This window comes from Electrona antarctica (assembly GCF_951216825.1).
Source record: "Electrona antarctica genome assembly, chromosome: 12".
In the NCBI taxonomy this organism is placed as follows: Eukaryota; Metazoa; Chordata; class Actinopteri; order Myctophiformes; family Myctophidae; genus Electrona; species Electrona antarctica.
The window spans coordinates 6,418,250-6,435,172 of record NC_136793.1 but is presented as its reverse complement, the minus strand read 5'-3'; the positions used below and the strand labels follow the sequence as shown (position 1 = coordinate 6,435,172).

The 16,923-nt window shown below is 45.2% G+C and overlaps 1 protein-coding gene across 1 annotated transcript in view; it reads right to left on the bottom strand.

Annotated features, from left to right (window-relative positions):
* rnft2 (ring finger protein, transmembrane 2) overlaps positions 1-16,923 on the bottom strand; it is a 32,731-nt gene that overhangs the window by 10,945 nt on the left and 4,863 nt on the right. Inside the window, exons 5-7 of the mRNA XM_079517165.1 lie at positions 15,829-15,929; positions 11,624-11,777; positions 6,352-6,501 (exon numbers count right to left, since the gene is read on the bottom strand). Coding sequence (XP_079373291.1) covers positions 6,352-6,501; positions 11,624-11,777; positions 15,829-15,929 — 405 coding nt within the window. The remainder of the gene's footprint in view (positions 1-6,351; positions 6,502-11,623; positions 11,778-15,828; positions 15,930-16,923) is intronic.

Below are 16,923 nucleotides of genomic sequence, written 5' to 3'. Positions count from 1 at the left end.
CAAATGGGAAGAAGGCAATGGCAAGCCATGATGTTTTCATTTATGCATTTGCTTGGAAAGCGCAAAGTTGCCAAGCTGGCTGAGTGGCCCTGTGTGGTTTTGTGTATTTGCGTATGAAAGCGAGCATGGCAAGGCGCAGGAACAGTATACTGTACTGTACTGTGCTGTACTGTAAGTCTTTGTACTGTACTGTACTCATGTGTACTGTTCTCTGTGCTGTTGTATGTGTTATTTTTTATGATTATTATTATTACATGGATTACTATTCTGATGTACTGTACTGTTCTCTGTACTGTTGATATTATAGTTATTAGTGTTGTGTTATTATGTATTATTATTAGTATTATTATTACATGGATTAATATTCTGATGTGAGCTTTGTTTCTGTACTGTACTGTACTCATGTGTACTGTGCTGTTCTGTGTATTGTTGATATTATTGTTGTTATTAGTGTAGTGTTATTATTGTTTATGATTATTATGATTGAAAGAGCATGGCAAGGCGCAGGAACAGTATATTGTACTGTACTGTACTCATGTGTACTGTAGTGGACTGTTCTCTGTACTGTTATTAGTGTTGTGTTCTTATTTATTATTATTATTATTACATGGATTAATATTCTGATGTACTGTACTGTTGTCTGTACTGTTGATATTATAGTTATTAGTGTTGTGTTATTATTTTTTATTATTATTATTATGACATGGATTAATATTCTGATGTGAGCTTTCTTTCTGTACTGTACTGTACTCATGTGTACTGTACTGTTCTCTGTACTGTTGTTATGATTAGTGTAGTGTTGTAATTGTGTATTATTGTTATTATTAGCGTTCTGTGGCGTGTGTGTGTGTGTGTGCGTGCCATTTCAGCTGCATCGCGAGGCGATACAAAATCCCCCCCCCCCCCCCCGCACGCACGCACACACCACACACACACACACACACACGTGTGTGCAGTGACACTGCGTTGTACACAGCTGTTCTATTTCATCCGTAGTGACTGGCAGAGGCAGTGGTTAACACTGGACGCAAATCATCCAGTGTTAAGCAGTCATCCAGGATTCATAGAACCATAGTAACATACGTAACTTACGTGTTGTGTTGCATCGCGTTGTTGCAGCGTGTGCGTGTAGTGTTGGTGGTGTTGTTGTGATCCATATATGCGGCGCGGTTCGTCCCGATTGTACCACGCCAGGTGTCGACGCGGTCGTGTTTGCATGATTGTAACTGTATGTAATCGCGGCGCTCGCCATCCAAGTTAGAATCAGTGTAGAAGCTGTGTTGTTGTTGTTCTTCTTCTTCTACTGTTGGTTTCCGGCAGGCTGTACACGTGTGTGTGTGCGCGCGTGTGTGTGTGTGCGTGTGTGTGTGTGTGTGTGTGTGTGTACTGTGTAACTTCCGGTAGTGTTTCCGGAAGTGTGAAAGGTAACACGAACCACGTGGGTCACGTGGTGGGGTTTTGAGCCAGTGGGAAGGGGTGATGTAGTGTTGCCAGGTCCACGTATTGTAAGCGAGTGGTAGTGTGTGAAAGTATAGGCTGTAGGAAGTCAGGGTTTGCGGCCTTGTTTACATAGACGTGGCAACAATGTTGGCGGCGCAGCCACTCTATGGCGCAGCCAATGAAAAGAGTGGAATCACGGGATGCAGTGTTGCCAGGTCTGCGAATTGTAAGCGAGTTGTAAGTAGCGTGTTGAATGGCATTTTTTCTGTGGTTGTTTTCATAGACGTGGCAACAAATTAGGCGGGGGTGTCGGTGCTTGTGGCGTGTTTGTGTTTATTATGGATATTGATATTGTTTGCGAGTGTGGACGGGAGCCGGCTTTAGTGGCAGTGGGATGACAATGTTTACGCGGTTGGTGTTGAATGTGGTCGTGCGGCGCGACATGAGGAGATAGCCGTGGATCGACGCGGAGGGTAAGTGTGTGACGTGTTAGTGTGTTGTTGCAGTGTGTGTTGCAGCGTGTTGCAGCGTGTCAGTGACGTAGTAGCTGGTGCCTTTTGTTCCTGTGCGTGCTTTTGGGCACATGTTTTCAATTGTAATATAGGATGTATGAGTGATACAAAAAGCATTACATTTGAACCTACACTTGTACCTGTATGTATGAGTGATACAAAAAGCATTACATTTGCATTAGTCACACAAATATGCCAATCCCACCCTGATTAACCAAATAACCCCCAGGGGTCCCTGAGGGAGTTCCAGGGGTCCCCAGCTAAATGATAGTTTGGAACCAAATGGAACCCTTATGGGTCTCTAACTTCGAGTGTACAAATGGAACCAAATGGACCCCAATCTCAGAGTTAAATTAACAGTCCTAGTGCCGCTAATTGTTTGATCCAGTGTTCCGCCGCTGCATAATACGCTATTCCCGCTATTTGTTTAATGCGTTTAATTCTCCGTTTTAAAATAATTAAAAAGAAACAGGGCATTTATCCGGGACCTGATGACGAGGCCGTCGCGTTATGATGACGAAACCGGAAATCAAGTCATCATCTGGGCTGCTAGGGCTTCTGGGAAATTGAGCCCAATGCAAGTGGACGGGGGGTTTGTTTGGACTACAACTTGCTCTGCACTTTGGTTTCGTTTCGCTTCGCATTGTCATGGCCGCTGGTGCATCTGATCATAACAAGACGAACGACCATTTTTTACCGGATTTCCGTGGTTGAAAGCTGCAAATACTTCAGCGTATGCTCCAAAGGTAATAAAACAATGTCGGCAGCGTTGGATATTTGATTAAAATGCGGGTTCCGCGGGGTATGGCGTCAAAGTGTTAACATTGATATATAACATTGAGATATTGGTTGTTCAGTTTGACCCACCAGTTTTGGAGATATGGCTTATAGAGTAATGTCTTGCAGAGAAACAGCGAGTTGAGAAAACAGGCTTGAAAGGTTCACTTATGTGGTCTCTAACATTACACCTAGCTACATGTTTAAGCATTTATTTCATATGTACATGTCGATTTCAGCTCTGACGCTTATTTCAGACATGTTCTAGTATGTGAAGAGTCTGCCTGTGCTATCAACTCATTTTTTAAATGAGTTGAAATGAGTTCCAGCTTTTCTCCTCTGGTGAAAAGCTGGAATTTGCGCGATGGCAGCCTCTCAGTCAAATCTGGTCACATATAATCATGTCAGCATAAGGAGTTACCTTGCAGAGGCTGTAGATGATGATGATAATAAGGCGTTACCTTGCAGAGGCTGTAGATGATGATGATAATAAGGCGTTACCTTGCAGAGGCTGTAGATGATAATAATAAGGCGTTACCTTGCAGAGGCTGTAGATTATGATGATAATAAGGTGTTACCTTGCAGAGGCTGTAGATGATGATGGTAATAAGGCGTTACCTTGCAGAGGCTGTAGATGATGATGATGATGATAATAAGGCGTTACCTTGCAGAGGCTGTAGATGATGATGATGATGATAATAAGGCGTTACCTTGCAGAGGCTGTAGATGATGATGATGATGGTAATAAGGTGTTACCTTGCAGAGGCTGTAGATGATGATGATAATAAGGAGTTACCTTGCAGAGGCTGTAGATGATGATGATGATGATGATAATAAGGTGTTACCTTGCAGAGGCTGTAGATGATGATGATGATGATGATAATAAGGTGTTACCTTGCAGAGGCTGTAGATGATGATGATAAGGTGTTACCTTGCAGAGGCTGTAGATGATGATAATAAGGTGTTACCTTGCAGAGGCTGTAGATGATGATGATGATGATGATAATAAGGTGTTACCTTGCAGAGGCTGTAGATGATGATGATAATAAGGCGTTACCTTGCAGAGGCTGTAGATGATGATGATAATAAGGCGTTACCTTGCAGAGGCTGTAGATGATGATGATAATAAGGTGTTACCTTGCAGAGGCTGTAGATGATGATGATAATAAGGCGTTACCTTGCAGAGGCTGTAGATGATGATGATAATAAGGTGTTACCTTGCAGAGGCTGTAGATGATGATGATAATAAGGCGTTACCTTGCAGAGGCTGTAGATGATGATGATAATAAGGCGTTACCTTGCAGAGGCTGTAGATGATGATGATAATAAGGCGTTACCTTGCAGAGGCTGTAGATGATGATGATAATAAGGTGTTACCTTGCAGAGGCTGTAGATGATGGTAATAATAAGGCGTTACCTTGCAGAGGCTGTAGATGATGATGATAATAAGGTGTTACCTTGCAGAGGCTGTAGATGATGATGATAATAAGGCGTTACCTTGCAGAGGCTGTAGATGATGATGATAATAAGGTGTTACCTTGCAGAGGCTGTAGATGATGGTAATAATAAGGCGTTACCTTGCAGAGGCTGTAGATGATGATGATAATAAGGTGTTACCTTGCAGAGGCTGTAGATGATGATGATGATGATGATAATAAGGTGTTACCTTGCAGAGGCTGTAGATGATGATGATAAGGTGTTACCTTGCAGAGGCTGTAGATGATGATAATAAGGTGTTACCTTGCAGAGGCTGTAGATGATGATGATGATGATGATAATAAGGTGTTACCTTGCAGAGGCTGTAGATGATGATGATAATAAGGCGTTACCTTGCAGAGGCTGTAGATGATGATGATAATAAGGCGTTACCTTGCAGAGGCTGTAGATGATGATGATAATAAGGCGTTACCTTGCAGAGGCTGTAGATGATGATGATAATAAGGTGTTACCTTGCAGAGGCTGTAGATGATGATGATAATAAGGCGTTACCTTGCAGAGGCTGTAGATGATGATGATAATAAGGCGTTACCTTGCAGAGGCTGTAGATGATGATGATAATAAGGCGTTACCTTGCAGAGGCTGTAGATGATGATGATAATAAGGTGTTACCTTGCAGAGGCTGTAGATGATGGTAATAATAAGGCGTTACCTTGCAGAGGCTGTAGATGATGATGATAATAAGGCGTTACCTTGCAGAGGCTGTAGATGATGATAATAATAAGGCGTTACCTTGCAGAGGCTGTAGATGATGATGATACGGTGTTACCTTGCAGAGGCTGTAGATGATGATAATAAGGCGTTACCTTGCAGAGGCTGTAAATGATGATGATAATAAGGCGTTACCTTGCAGAGGCTGTAGATGATGATGGTAATAAGGCGTTACCTTGCAGAGGCTGTAGATGATGATGATAATAAGGCGTTACCTTGCAGAGGCTGTAGATGATGATGATAATAAGGTGTTACCTTGCAGAGGCTGTAGATGATGATAATAAGGCGTTACCTTGCAGAGGCTGTAGATGATGATAATAAGGTGTTACCTTGCAGAGGCTGTAGATGATGATAATAATAAGGCGTTACCTTGCAGAGGCTGTAGATGATGATGATAATAAGGTGTTACCTTGCAGAGGCTGTAGATGATGATGATAATAAGGTGATGATGATAATAAGGCGTTACCTTGCAGAGGCTGTAGATGATGATGATAATAAGGCGTTACCTTGCAGAGGCTGTAGATGATGATAATAATAAGGCGTTACCTTGCAGAGGCTGTAGATGATGATGATAATAAGGCGTTACCTTGCAGAGGCTGTAGATGATGATAATAATAAGGCGTTACCTTGCAGAGGCTGTAGATGATGATAATAATAAGGCGTTACCTTGCAGAGGCTGTAGATGATGATGATAATAAGGAGTTACCTTGCAGAGGCTGTAGATGATGATGATAATAAGGCGTTACCTTGCAGAGGCTGTAGATGATGATGATAATAAGGTGTTACCTTGCAGAGGCTGTAGATGATGATGATAATAAGGCGTTACCTTGCAGAGGCTGTAGATGATGATGATAATAAGGCGTTACCTTGCAGAGGCTGTAGATGATGATGATAATAAGGAGTTACCTTGCAGAGGCTGTAGATGATGATGATAATAAGGCGTTACCTTGCAGAGGCTGTAGATGATGATAATAATAAGGCGTTACCTTGCAGAGGCTGTAGATGATGATGATAATAAGGCGCTACCTTGCAGAGGCTGTAGATGATGATGATAATAAGGCGTTACCTTGCAGAGGCTGTAGATGATGATGATGATAATAAGTTGTTACCTTGCAGAGGCTGTAGATGATGATGATGATGATAAGGTGTTACCTTGCAGAGGCTGTAGATGATGATGATGATAATAAGGAGTTACCTTGCAGAGGCTGTAGATGATGATGATAATAAGGCGTTACCTTGCAGAGGCTGTAGATGATGATGATAATAAGGTGATGATGATAATAAGGCGTTACCTTGCAGAGGCTGTAGTGTAGATGATGATAATAAGGTGTTACCTTGCAGAGGCTGTAGATTATGATGATAATAAGGTGTTACCTTGCAGAGGCTGTAGATGATGATGGTAATAAGGCGTTACCTTGCAGAGGCTGTAGATGATGATGAGCGAGGCTCCCAGGAAGTAGCTGGAGGACGGGTCATCTCCCATGATGTACTTGTACCACAGCTGGATGGGAACCAGGGCCCGAAACAGCTGGCTCAGTTCTTCAATCAGTAGGTAGAATTTACCCTGCACGCACACACACACACACACACACAAAGATCTGGCTCAGTTACTCAATCAGTAGATAGAATTTACCCTGGGAATTCAATGCACACACCCGCACACAGTACGCACGCACGCACGCCCGCACACAGTAAACACATAGTACGCACGCACGCACGCACACACACACAGTGTACAGTAAGTAGAAATCCCACATGTTCAGAGTACAGGCAGCCGTTTCCTAGTCTAAATAGGGTGCAACTATGCTTGTGACTTGTACTGTAAGTATAGGAAAGCGTCAAGGACGCCACGTTAAGTACCACGTTAGCTTTGTTTGTTTCCATATTTTCTCCATATAATATATCATTAAAATGGTTCCAAATTCACCAAATTCGCCCCGGTTAATTTTTTGTTTACGCCGTCCAAACGCGACGCAACACAATTCAGTGGAGCCCTTTTGGTGTTTTAAGCATTATGTTATACTTTAGCTATTGAAAAATAGCAGATCTACAATTATTTTTTTATCGTGAAAATGTGCCTCAAATCTTTGAATTATTACAGAGTGAACATTTTAACTCAAACCTTTGCTTCTGGGGGTCCCTGGAACAACATATTTTCAGATGGGGGGGGGGCGGAGGCATATTACATATAATATTTGGGGTTCTTGACATGAAATAGAGCACCACTGAATACAGAAACATAAGGTTTTTCAGAAAACTGTCAGGATTTTGAAGACATTTTTTTAAAATTTCAACGTCAGGCCTAAATGGGTTAATCAAGTCTCTATGGTTTACTTTCATACTTTATTGAAATTTATGAAACATGGAAAATGGTCAGGATTACTGCCAAGTAATGTGGCTAGGCATTCAGTACGGTCCTTAAAAGTTACTAACTGTATCTGTACTGGCAGGACTTTGGTAAAGGAAACAACAAAAAGTTGGAGAAATCTCAGCTGCTTCAAGCACTCCCTCAAAGTTTTAAACAAACGGAAAACAGCAGCTCTTTTAATACTTAATTAGAGCAATATGTATTCAGTCTTTCACCTGACTGACTACCCACCAAGCAGAGAGACCAGAGCAGCCTCCAGGTCCTCTTCTATCTAGTCAAGAGTCATGCAGGGGGAAGAGCTTAATCCATTTTGGGCGGGAAGTCCCTTTTGGTGTTTGAAACATTATGTAATGTTATACTTTAGCTGTTGAAAAATAGCAGATCTACAAGCTCATAGCGCGCCACCGAGTGGTGCGCTACGAGCTTGTAGGTCTGCTATTTTTTGAAAAGTCGTGAAAATGTGGTGGACATCTTTGAATGCATATTTCAGAGCGAACATTTTTAACTAAAATATTTGCTTCTAGGCGGGGGATCCCTGGAACAACATATTCTTATGATGGGGGGTCCGTGGCCCAATAGAGATAATTCTGGGGGTCCTTGACATGAAAAAGGTTGAGCACAACTGACATAGAAACATGAGGTTTTTCAGAAAACTATTAGAATTTAGAAGCCTTCTTTTTGAATCGCCATCAGTCCGAAATGGGTTAAAACAGCATGCCTCCAGCCCAAACATGGCCACTGTCCAAGGCTCTACAGCTTCACAGCAGTACAGGCAATTTCCCCAACACTGCAAGGGGAACTGGCAGTGGCGTGTTCCACCTGCTACCCAGTACCCACATCTAGGCTAGCCTACGGGGGGCTGCCAGCCCGCCTTTTAAAAGGGGCCACCCGTCAACGCAAACGAGTCAGAAACCAACTTCTGAATAAGTCCCTTCCGCCACAAAGTACGTTAAGTGGAACTGGGGAACGGTTAAAAAGCCAGGAGATGAAACCCAAACCGAAGGCAAAAACCTCGTTCCCCGATGGCGCCCATGGCACGCCCAGCTCGCATAATGACTTTGTGGATGCCGGGCTGACAAAGATTGATGACTTCTGGGTAAAAGAGCCTGAAGCAGCCAGGTTGGTAGCAGAGGCAGACCTCTGCTAGTGGGCAATTCATCTTCCTTATTGTCCCTCTCAAAACCCTGCGTCCCACTGTGCCCATCACGCCCACGCAAAGAAAACTGTCAAATCTAAAGCTTGGACCCGTGCCAGGGTACTCTGAGTTCACTCAACACAACAGCAGTTTTTCTGCTTTGTTCCGTTTCAGCACTGTGTCTGATGTCTTGCTCCTGCGCGAACACACAGAAAACACATGCGCGCACATGTACAAAATGCATGTATACATACAAGTCATGTGCTCCTGTTGAGCTGTAGCTCACTCAGCTTCAGACGTCTGATTAAATCTTAATAAAAAAATATACACAACAAAATGTGAGTGTAAATGTAACTCAAGATCGAGTGTCAAATGTTACACTTCCAGGTAAAAGGTAGGCTATAGCAGCGGTTCCCAAAGTGGGGTCCGCGGACCCCTAGGGGTACGCGACGCATAGCCAGGGGGTACCCGAAATAATTCCCAGAAAAACAAAAACATTTTTTTTTTAAACTTTTTTTAACATTAAAATTATGTTTATCTACGTGGTCATTTATGCCAAGTTGCGCAATAAACGTATTTCTTTGTGTTGTTCATTGTGTTTCTCCCATGTTTGCTTTGGGCCAATAGCTGACATGATAACTAAAACTACAACATCAGTCAACCTGTCGTGACCCCAAACAGTAACAGCAGGACGCATGCTGCAGAAACAACAAAAAGACTCAGGACACTTGAAAGGTTTCTGCGGCCGCTTCAGATGAGGGGGTATACCTGGAAAAATGTCTACCCCAAAAGGGGTACCTGGTCCAAAAACGTTTGGGAACCCCTGGGTTAAGATGAAGTGTTCATGAGACCAAACATACATGTAGGTCAGTAGCCCCAGAACAGCATCAGTTGCGATTACATATTAGACCACACTGAAAGGATGATGAGAGAGATCCAAGCATCTCATCTCTCTCACGCTCTGGTCACGGGCCTGACGTTGACTTATAGCGTGCTATGATCACTCACGAGACCTGGCGCTGACGCCAGTGTTTACGTGTGGGACCGGATCGTTAGCATGTCCTCGAATGGATGCGGTAATGAGGCTGTTGGCACGACTTTGTATATACTGTAGGTCCTCCTGGCTTAAAGCGAGACGGCGCAACGTTGTCTGGGAGGAGCCAAAGCTGAGCCTGTGCACGTCTAACACTGTGTGTGTGTGTGTGTGTGTGTGTGTGTGTGTGTGTGTGTGTGTGTGTGTGTGTGTGTGTGTGTGTGTGTGTGTGTGTGTGTGTGTGTGTGTGTGTGTGTGTGAGTATGTGTATGTGTATGTGTATGTGTGTGTGTGTGTGTGCGTGTGCGTGTGTGTGTGTCAGAGTGGAGGGTACAGTTAATAGTCCGACTCAAGGGAGGAGGTATGACCTCACCCATGCTAACGCCCCCTGGGGGAAAATGAGCTCAGTTGCAGACAGCCGTGGTTCAGATTGGCCTGTTGCTGTTTGTTTATCAGTGGAAAGTTTTAGCTGAATTGTCTGTAGTGCAACCCTTAGCTTACACCATCATGTTTCATGATAACTACTTTGTATGTATGTGATGTATTGACGTGCTTTTTGTTCTTGCTTAATGTAAATCGCTCTGGATTAAGAGCGTCTGCTAAATGCCTAAATTGTAAAATTGTAAATTGTAACGTGTGACTAATAACACACACACCGACACACCAGACATTGTTCTAGAGCCATGCAGGTGTGACGACAACTCTGTGTGTGTGTGTGTGTGTGTGTGTGTGTGTGTGTGTGTGTGTGTGTGTGTGTGTGTGTGTGTGTGTGTGTGTGTGTGTGTGTGTGTGTGTGTGTGTGTGTGTACTTGTATTGCTATAGGCTATAGGTTAGGCTTAAGTTGCAACAGTTAGGAAAAGATTCAGGTTACGGATTTAGAGGTTAGGTTTTGCTTTTGGGGATGATGTTAAGTTATGCAGATTCATACTTCGTTGGGTGCGACAAATTGCCCTTTTTGGGGGAAAGGTACTGTGTGTGTGCGCGTGTGCGTGTGCGTGTGCGTGCGTGTGTGTGTGTGTGTGTGTGTGTGTGTGTGTGTGTGTGTGCGTGCCCGGCACCCTGCCACATAAACATTCTATTGCCTTGAGTCATGGCGATCACAGCACTGATATACACAGTCACACACGTGTTCACAACATGGTCGGACTCCAAAAAGCTCACCTTGGGCGTACACTCCGTACAGTACCACTTCAAACCCTATGAATACCAAACAGGATCACACTGGGACCCTGTAGCAGGTCCCATTACCGCCGTGCACCACTCGCCCCAAACTCATTTCACCCTAGATGATTTCCTTTGTTGTTTTCGCCGACTAATACTAAGACGAAAAATGTTCGTCGACTACCTTTTTGGAGTCGACTACATTTTTTCACTGACAAAAACGACATAAAAACTAAATGAAAACTAAGTCATGATGACTAAAACTATGACTAAATATACTGTCGATTTTGTCAACAAATAAAAATTAGACTCAGTGCCGCGCTACAAGCTTGTAGATCTGCTATTTTTCAATAGCTAAAGTATAACATAATGCTTTAAAACACCAAAAGGGGTTCCCGCCCAAAATGCGTTAACTCTCTCAGAGTTACAGAGCTGTTATTCAGGACTATCTATCTATTTATGTGTTTCTGGTCATATTATTGTCCACTCATTTTGGATGTCTTGTACAACAATTTATGTTGACAAAAACGTCCACGATGACCCCTGCTCAAGGGCCCCGGCCCACAGCAGGTTGGGAACCGCTGGTCTAGTGTAGGGGTTCTCAACATTTTTGGCCGGGGACCCCCGGAAATGCTTTGGCAATGTCTCGGGACCCCCACCCCGCCCCCTCCCGACCCCCAATATAAATTGACTGCTACAATAACCTTAATAATAGAGACACCATAAATAAATACTGAAACCAGATATAATCATTAGGGAAGGTGTATGCATGCACTATGTGTACTATATGTAAACTCTTCATTTCCATTTTCCAGCCATTCAGTTGCAAAGAAAAAATTGTTTTTTTCTTTTTTTTGAAAATAATTTGGGGACCCCCCAAAATAATTTGGCGACCCCCTGAGGGGTCGCGACCCACGGGTTGAGAACCCCTGATCTAGTGAAAGCTGAAAAAAAACAAAAAAAGAGCATGAATGCTGGAATGTCCTACCCTGGATTTGAAGGCCAGCAGGATCTTGGGCACGAAGAGGACGAAGCATTTCAGGCTGATGGTGAAGTACTTGAGGACAAAGTCAGTGATGCCGACCGCCCAGATCAGGTGGAAGAAGTCAAAGCTATTGATGTTGGGCTTTGCAAATATGAGACTGGAAGGAACACAAAATATCAACATGACTCATTATTGCAACGGCACTGTCGGGTTGGGTCAGTCTCTTGAATAGTTTTCATTTAGTTTTAGTCACATTTTAGTCAACTGGAATGTGTTAGTGTTAGTCTAGATATAATAAGATTTTAGTCGACTAAATCTACGGTTGATTTAGTCGACTAAAATGTATTTGGCGGGCCTTGATGCCGTCGTAATGACTGTTTATTTCACTTGCTGACAATAGACGATCTACAAGCTTGTAGATCGTCTATTTTCAGCATGCAACTAATAAGCCTATCTCACAGAATTTCCCCGCCCCCCTTAATACGCCCCCTTTCGGGGTTAGTGGTGATAGCGTGACGTCACTCCATAGACGCTACATGTTAACAGAGGTAATTTAAGAAGTCTACAACTTTTGTTTTCTCAAGGTAAGGTTTGTTCTATCTGTTCGAGCTGATTTACCATCTTGTTTGCTTCATAATAATATTGGTCTGTCACATTTTTACATTAGAAAATGTACTTAGATTCTCCAGAGAAAAAAACGTGTAAATGCTAATGTTAAAGACACCACTATTTACCGGAAGTGGGCGTGGAAAACGGGCTGTGAGATAGGCCTATTGTAAAATGACTTATACTGGATCTCTTGTCCACTAGTCCCTTCCTAACATTTTAGTCTAGTTTTTATTTGTTGATGAAATTGAGTCAGTCGAATGTCCAAAACCGTTAATAGCCTACTTTTCAGCAAATGTAAAAATAAATAATATCACCAGCTCTTCACTTTCACGTTCAATATTTATAACCCACAGACAGACTGAAGGTCAACGACAGGGGCGTAGCTGACCATTTGGTTGCCCTATACTCGTAGGATATTTGTGCTGCCCCCCACGAGAGCGCTGCATTTCCTCATTCATCAGATCAGCTATTTTTGACGCTTGCGAGGACGCACACACGGCCGTTCCTTATTACGTGGCAGAGCCGCAGAGAAAATTGTTATGTCGGTTGGCTTGGCAATTTTTGGCACATATTGTTGCCCCCCCTCGGCGTGTTGCCCCCCTCGGCGTGTTGCACCCCTCGGCGTGTCGCCCCCCTCGGCGTGTTGCCCCCCTCGGCGTGTCGCCCCCCTCGGCGTGTCGCCCCCCTCGGCGTGTTGCACCCCTCGGCGTGTCGCCCCCCTCGGCGTGTTGCCCCCCTCGGCGTGTTGCCCCCCTCGGCGTGTTGCCCTCCTCGGCGTGTTGCCCCCCTCGGCGTGTTGCCCCCCTCGGCGTGTTGCACCCCTCGGCGTGTTGCCCTCCTCGGCGTGTTGCCCCCCTCGGCGTGTTGCCCTCCTCGGCGTGTTGCCCCCCTCGGCGTGTTGCCCCCCTCGGCGTGTTGCCCCCCTCGGCGTGTTGCCCCCCTCGGCGTGTTGCCCCCCTCGGCTTGTTGCCCCCCTCGGCGTGTTGCCCCCCTCGGCGTGTTGCCCCCCTCGGCGTGTCGCCCCCCTCGGCGTGTTGCCCCCCTCGGCGTGTTGCACCCCTCGGCGTGTCGCCCCCCTCGGCGTGTTGCCCCCCTCGGCGTGTCGCCCCCCTCGGCGTGTTGCCCCCCTCGGCGTGTTGCCCCCCTCGGCGTGTCGCCCCCCTCGGCGTGTTGCCCCCCTCGGCGTGTTGCACCCCTCGGCGTGTCGCCCCCCTCGGCGTGTTGCCCCCCTCGGCGTGTTGCCCCCCTCGGCGTGTTGCCCTCCTCGGCGTGTTGCCCCCCTCGGCGTGTTGCCCCCCTCGGCGTGTTGCACCCCTCGGCGTGTTGCCCTCCTCGGCGTGTTGCCCCCCTCGGCGTGTTGCCCCCCTCGGCGTGTTGCCCCCCTCGGCGTGTTGCCCCCCTCGGCTTGTTGCCCCCCTCGGCGTGTTGCCCCCCTCGGCGTGTTGCACCCCTCGGCGTGTTGCCCCCCTCGGCGTGTTGCCCCCCTCGGCGTGTTGCCCCCCTCGGCTTGTTGCCCCCCTCGGCGTGTTGCCCCCCTCGGCGTGTTGCCCCCCTCGGCGTGTTGCCCTCCTCGGCGTGTTGCCCCCCTCGGCGTGTTGCCCCCCTCGGCGTGTTGCCCTCCTCGGCGTGTTGCCCCCCTCGGCGTGTTGCCCCCCTCGGCGTGTTGCCCCCCTCGGCGTGTTGCCCCCCTCGGCGTGTTGCCCCCCTCGGCGTGTTGCCCCCCTCGGCGTGTTGCCCCCCTCGGCGTGTTGCCCCCCTCGGCGTGTCGCCCCCCTCGGCGTGTTGCCCCCCTCGGCGTGTTGCCCCCCTCGGCGTGTTGCCCCCCTCGGCGTGTCGCCCCCCTCGGCGTGTTGCCCCCCTCGGCGTGTTGCCCCCCTCGGCGTGTTGCCCTCCTCGGCGTGTTGCCCCCCTCGGCGTGTTGCCCCCCTCGGCGTGTTGCCCTACTCGCAGTGTGTATTGCGTGTATATGTATAGCGACGGCACTGGTCAACGACTTTACAACATTTTCAGAAGTAGCAAAAATAGCCCATTGACAAGCTTAATCCATTCTGGGCGGGAACCCCTTTTGGTGTTAGCATTATGTTATGCTTTAGCTATTGAAAAATAGCAGATCTACAAGCTCATAGCGCGCCACCGAGTGGCGAGCTACGAGCTTGTAGGTCTGCTATTTTTGAAAAATCGAAGAACGACTGACATAGAAACATAGCTTTTTCAGAAAACTGTCAGGATGTAGAAGACATTTTTAGAATCTGATCTCAGGTCAAAATGGGTTAATCGCAGTGTAAGCTTGTAGATCGGGAAGTTTTGGTACTTTTATATGTTTATATGTCATATGGCATAGTAGGACAGTGATTTACAACAACAAAAAACTAAAAACGTTGAATCATGGACTGGAGATACGAGGACGACAAGCAACACTGGAGTCTTCATGGAAGATGGACGAGATGGAAAGTTACAGAAAAAAATGAAACAGAAAACATGGCCGTTAATAAAACTAGTGGTTTTAATTTAAAAAAAGATAAATCGATTTTGTGGGGAATTAGAGGCAATGCGAGCTTGTAGATTTTTCAGTATTTATAATAAAATAGTATTTAAAATAAAGATGAAACAAATAAAGAATTATTCCAGGTCGATTCATTGATATATAAAACAAATATAATAATCCGGGAAAGCATCTATCACTTTAGATTTTAGCTATATACTGTAGCAAAAATAGTTTATTTCAGCAAACAGTTAGGATTTATGAGGCATTTTTGAGTGGTGCAACCACTCCTATAGAGAGTATGCACGTGACATCATCATCAAACCAGGAAGTTATGCAGGAACGCCTACTGAGTGGCAAAAAACTACTTTCTGGCCTTGACAACCCATACATCCAAACAGAAAAGTCCTATCTGATTGCATTAAACAACATTAAACAATGTTAAACTCACTTTGCCTGTTGCTTTGCCACTCGATGTGCCATTCACTTTAAGCATGCGCATACCCTCTATAGACAGCTATGTGTGTGGCTGGGTCCCTGGGTCTGTCTGTCCCTGTGTCCCTGGCTGTGTCCGAGCACGAAAATAGCGTTTGTTCACCACCAAGTGTCACTGTTGCACAGCCTAACACACAGACACACACAGCACAGGCCAGGGAGGAGGGCCAGTACAGTACAGTACAGTACAGTACAGTACAGTACAGTACAGTACAGTACAGTACAGTACAGTACAGTACAGTACAGTACAGTACAGCACCACTCACTTCCGACAGGTCTGATTTTTATCGGGCTCAGGTCTAAATGGGATCATCGATTATTCAATTAACCAAAAATGGAATCGTTATAATAATCACTACGGAAATAATCAACAGTTACAGAAAATATGACAAAAATAAATAAAAATGACCAAATCAATAAAAATGAACACAAAATACTCACAGGACAAGAATAGACATGAACGGGAACACTTCCTAAAAGAAATGGACATGAAAATCAAAAAATGGCAAAAAATTAAGGAGAATTAGGGACATCCAAAAAACTAAACCAGGAACCAAAGAAATGTTACAAAACAAACAATAAAGAGCTCATAACGTTCTGCTTCCATAACCAGTACTGTTACCTGTTGTGAAGCTCCTCTTGGCTGAACGTGTAGTAGAGATACACTATGTTCCCTGCCAGGAAAACCATGATCCACAGGGCAGCGAACACAGAGCGCTCCTCCTGGGGAAGGACGGAGGACAGGGCACAGGTAATCCCAAGACTGAAAATGATTTTTTGCAAATCTGCACTGATCTCATTAAACGACCCTGTTGAAATCCTCAGGACTGAAATCCGTCCCCAGGACTGAAAGCTTAACCCATTTAATAATACAAAAAATGTCAGGAGAATAAATTGCTTTTTCCCCAAGTCAAGTCTCCTGAACTTGGAACGCACAATTTTTCGTTGAACAAATTTGTTTCGAAATCCATGTTGTACACCACACCTCTAGTAGCTAAAGAGTGCTGGGTTGCGCCCCGAAATAGCTGATCTGCAAGCTCCGAAAATAGCTCTCAACGCGTCGCATACCTCATGTTTCTGTATTAGTGGTGCTCAATATTTCATGTCAAGGACCCCAAAAATTATATGTAATTTGGCCGCCGACCCCCATCTGAAAATATGTTGTTCTAGGAACCCCTCAGAAGCAAAGATTTGAGGTAAAAACGTTCGCTCTGAAAGAATATATTCCGAGTGCGCTATGAGCTTGTAGATCTGCTATTTTTCAATAGCTGAAGTATAACATAATGCTTGAAACACCAAAAGGGGTTCCCGCCCAGAATGGGTTAAGCCCTTAAGCTACTGTTATTTTTTAGGATGACTTATGGTGTTCAATAGGCTTACATTCAGTTCACTTTCTTTGTCCATGTGTCCACCAGCTAATGGATTGCAATATTCACCTGCCACTTACAGGAGTAGTTTACAAGCCAAATTGGAAATTAAAAATGGACCAGTGGATTTTTAATGATGTCTGGTCACCCGCCAAAGTGCCTGGCGCAGCTGAAGACAAACATAACAAACAGACCAGTCAAAATCTAGCCGTTGGAAGAGCACTAACGTCCCACAATGTTTCTATTAAATTAATGTACCATACTATTGTCACGCACTGTTGAATGTTATCAGAAGTAGGGCATTAAACCGTTTAAGTGCCAGGGACGTTAAGACGAGCAAAAGAAAAATA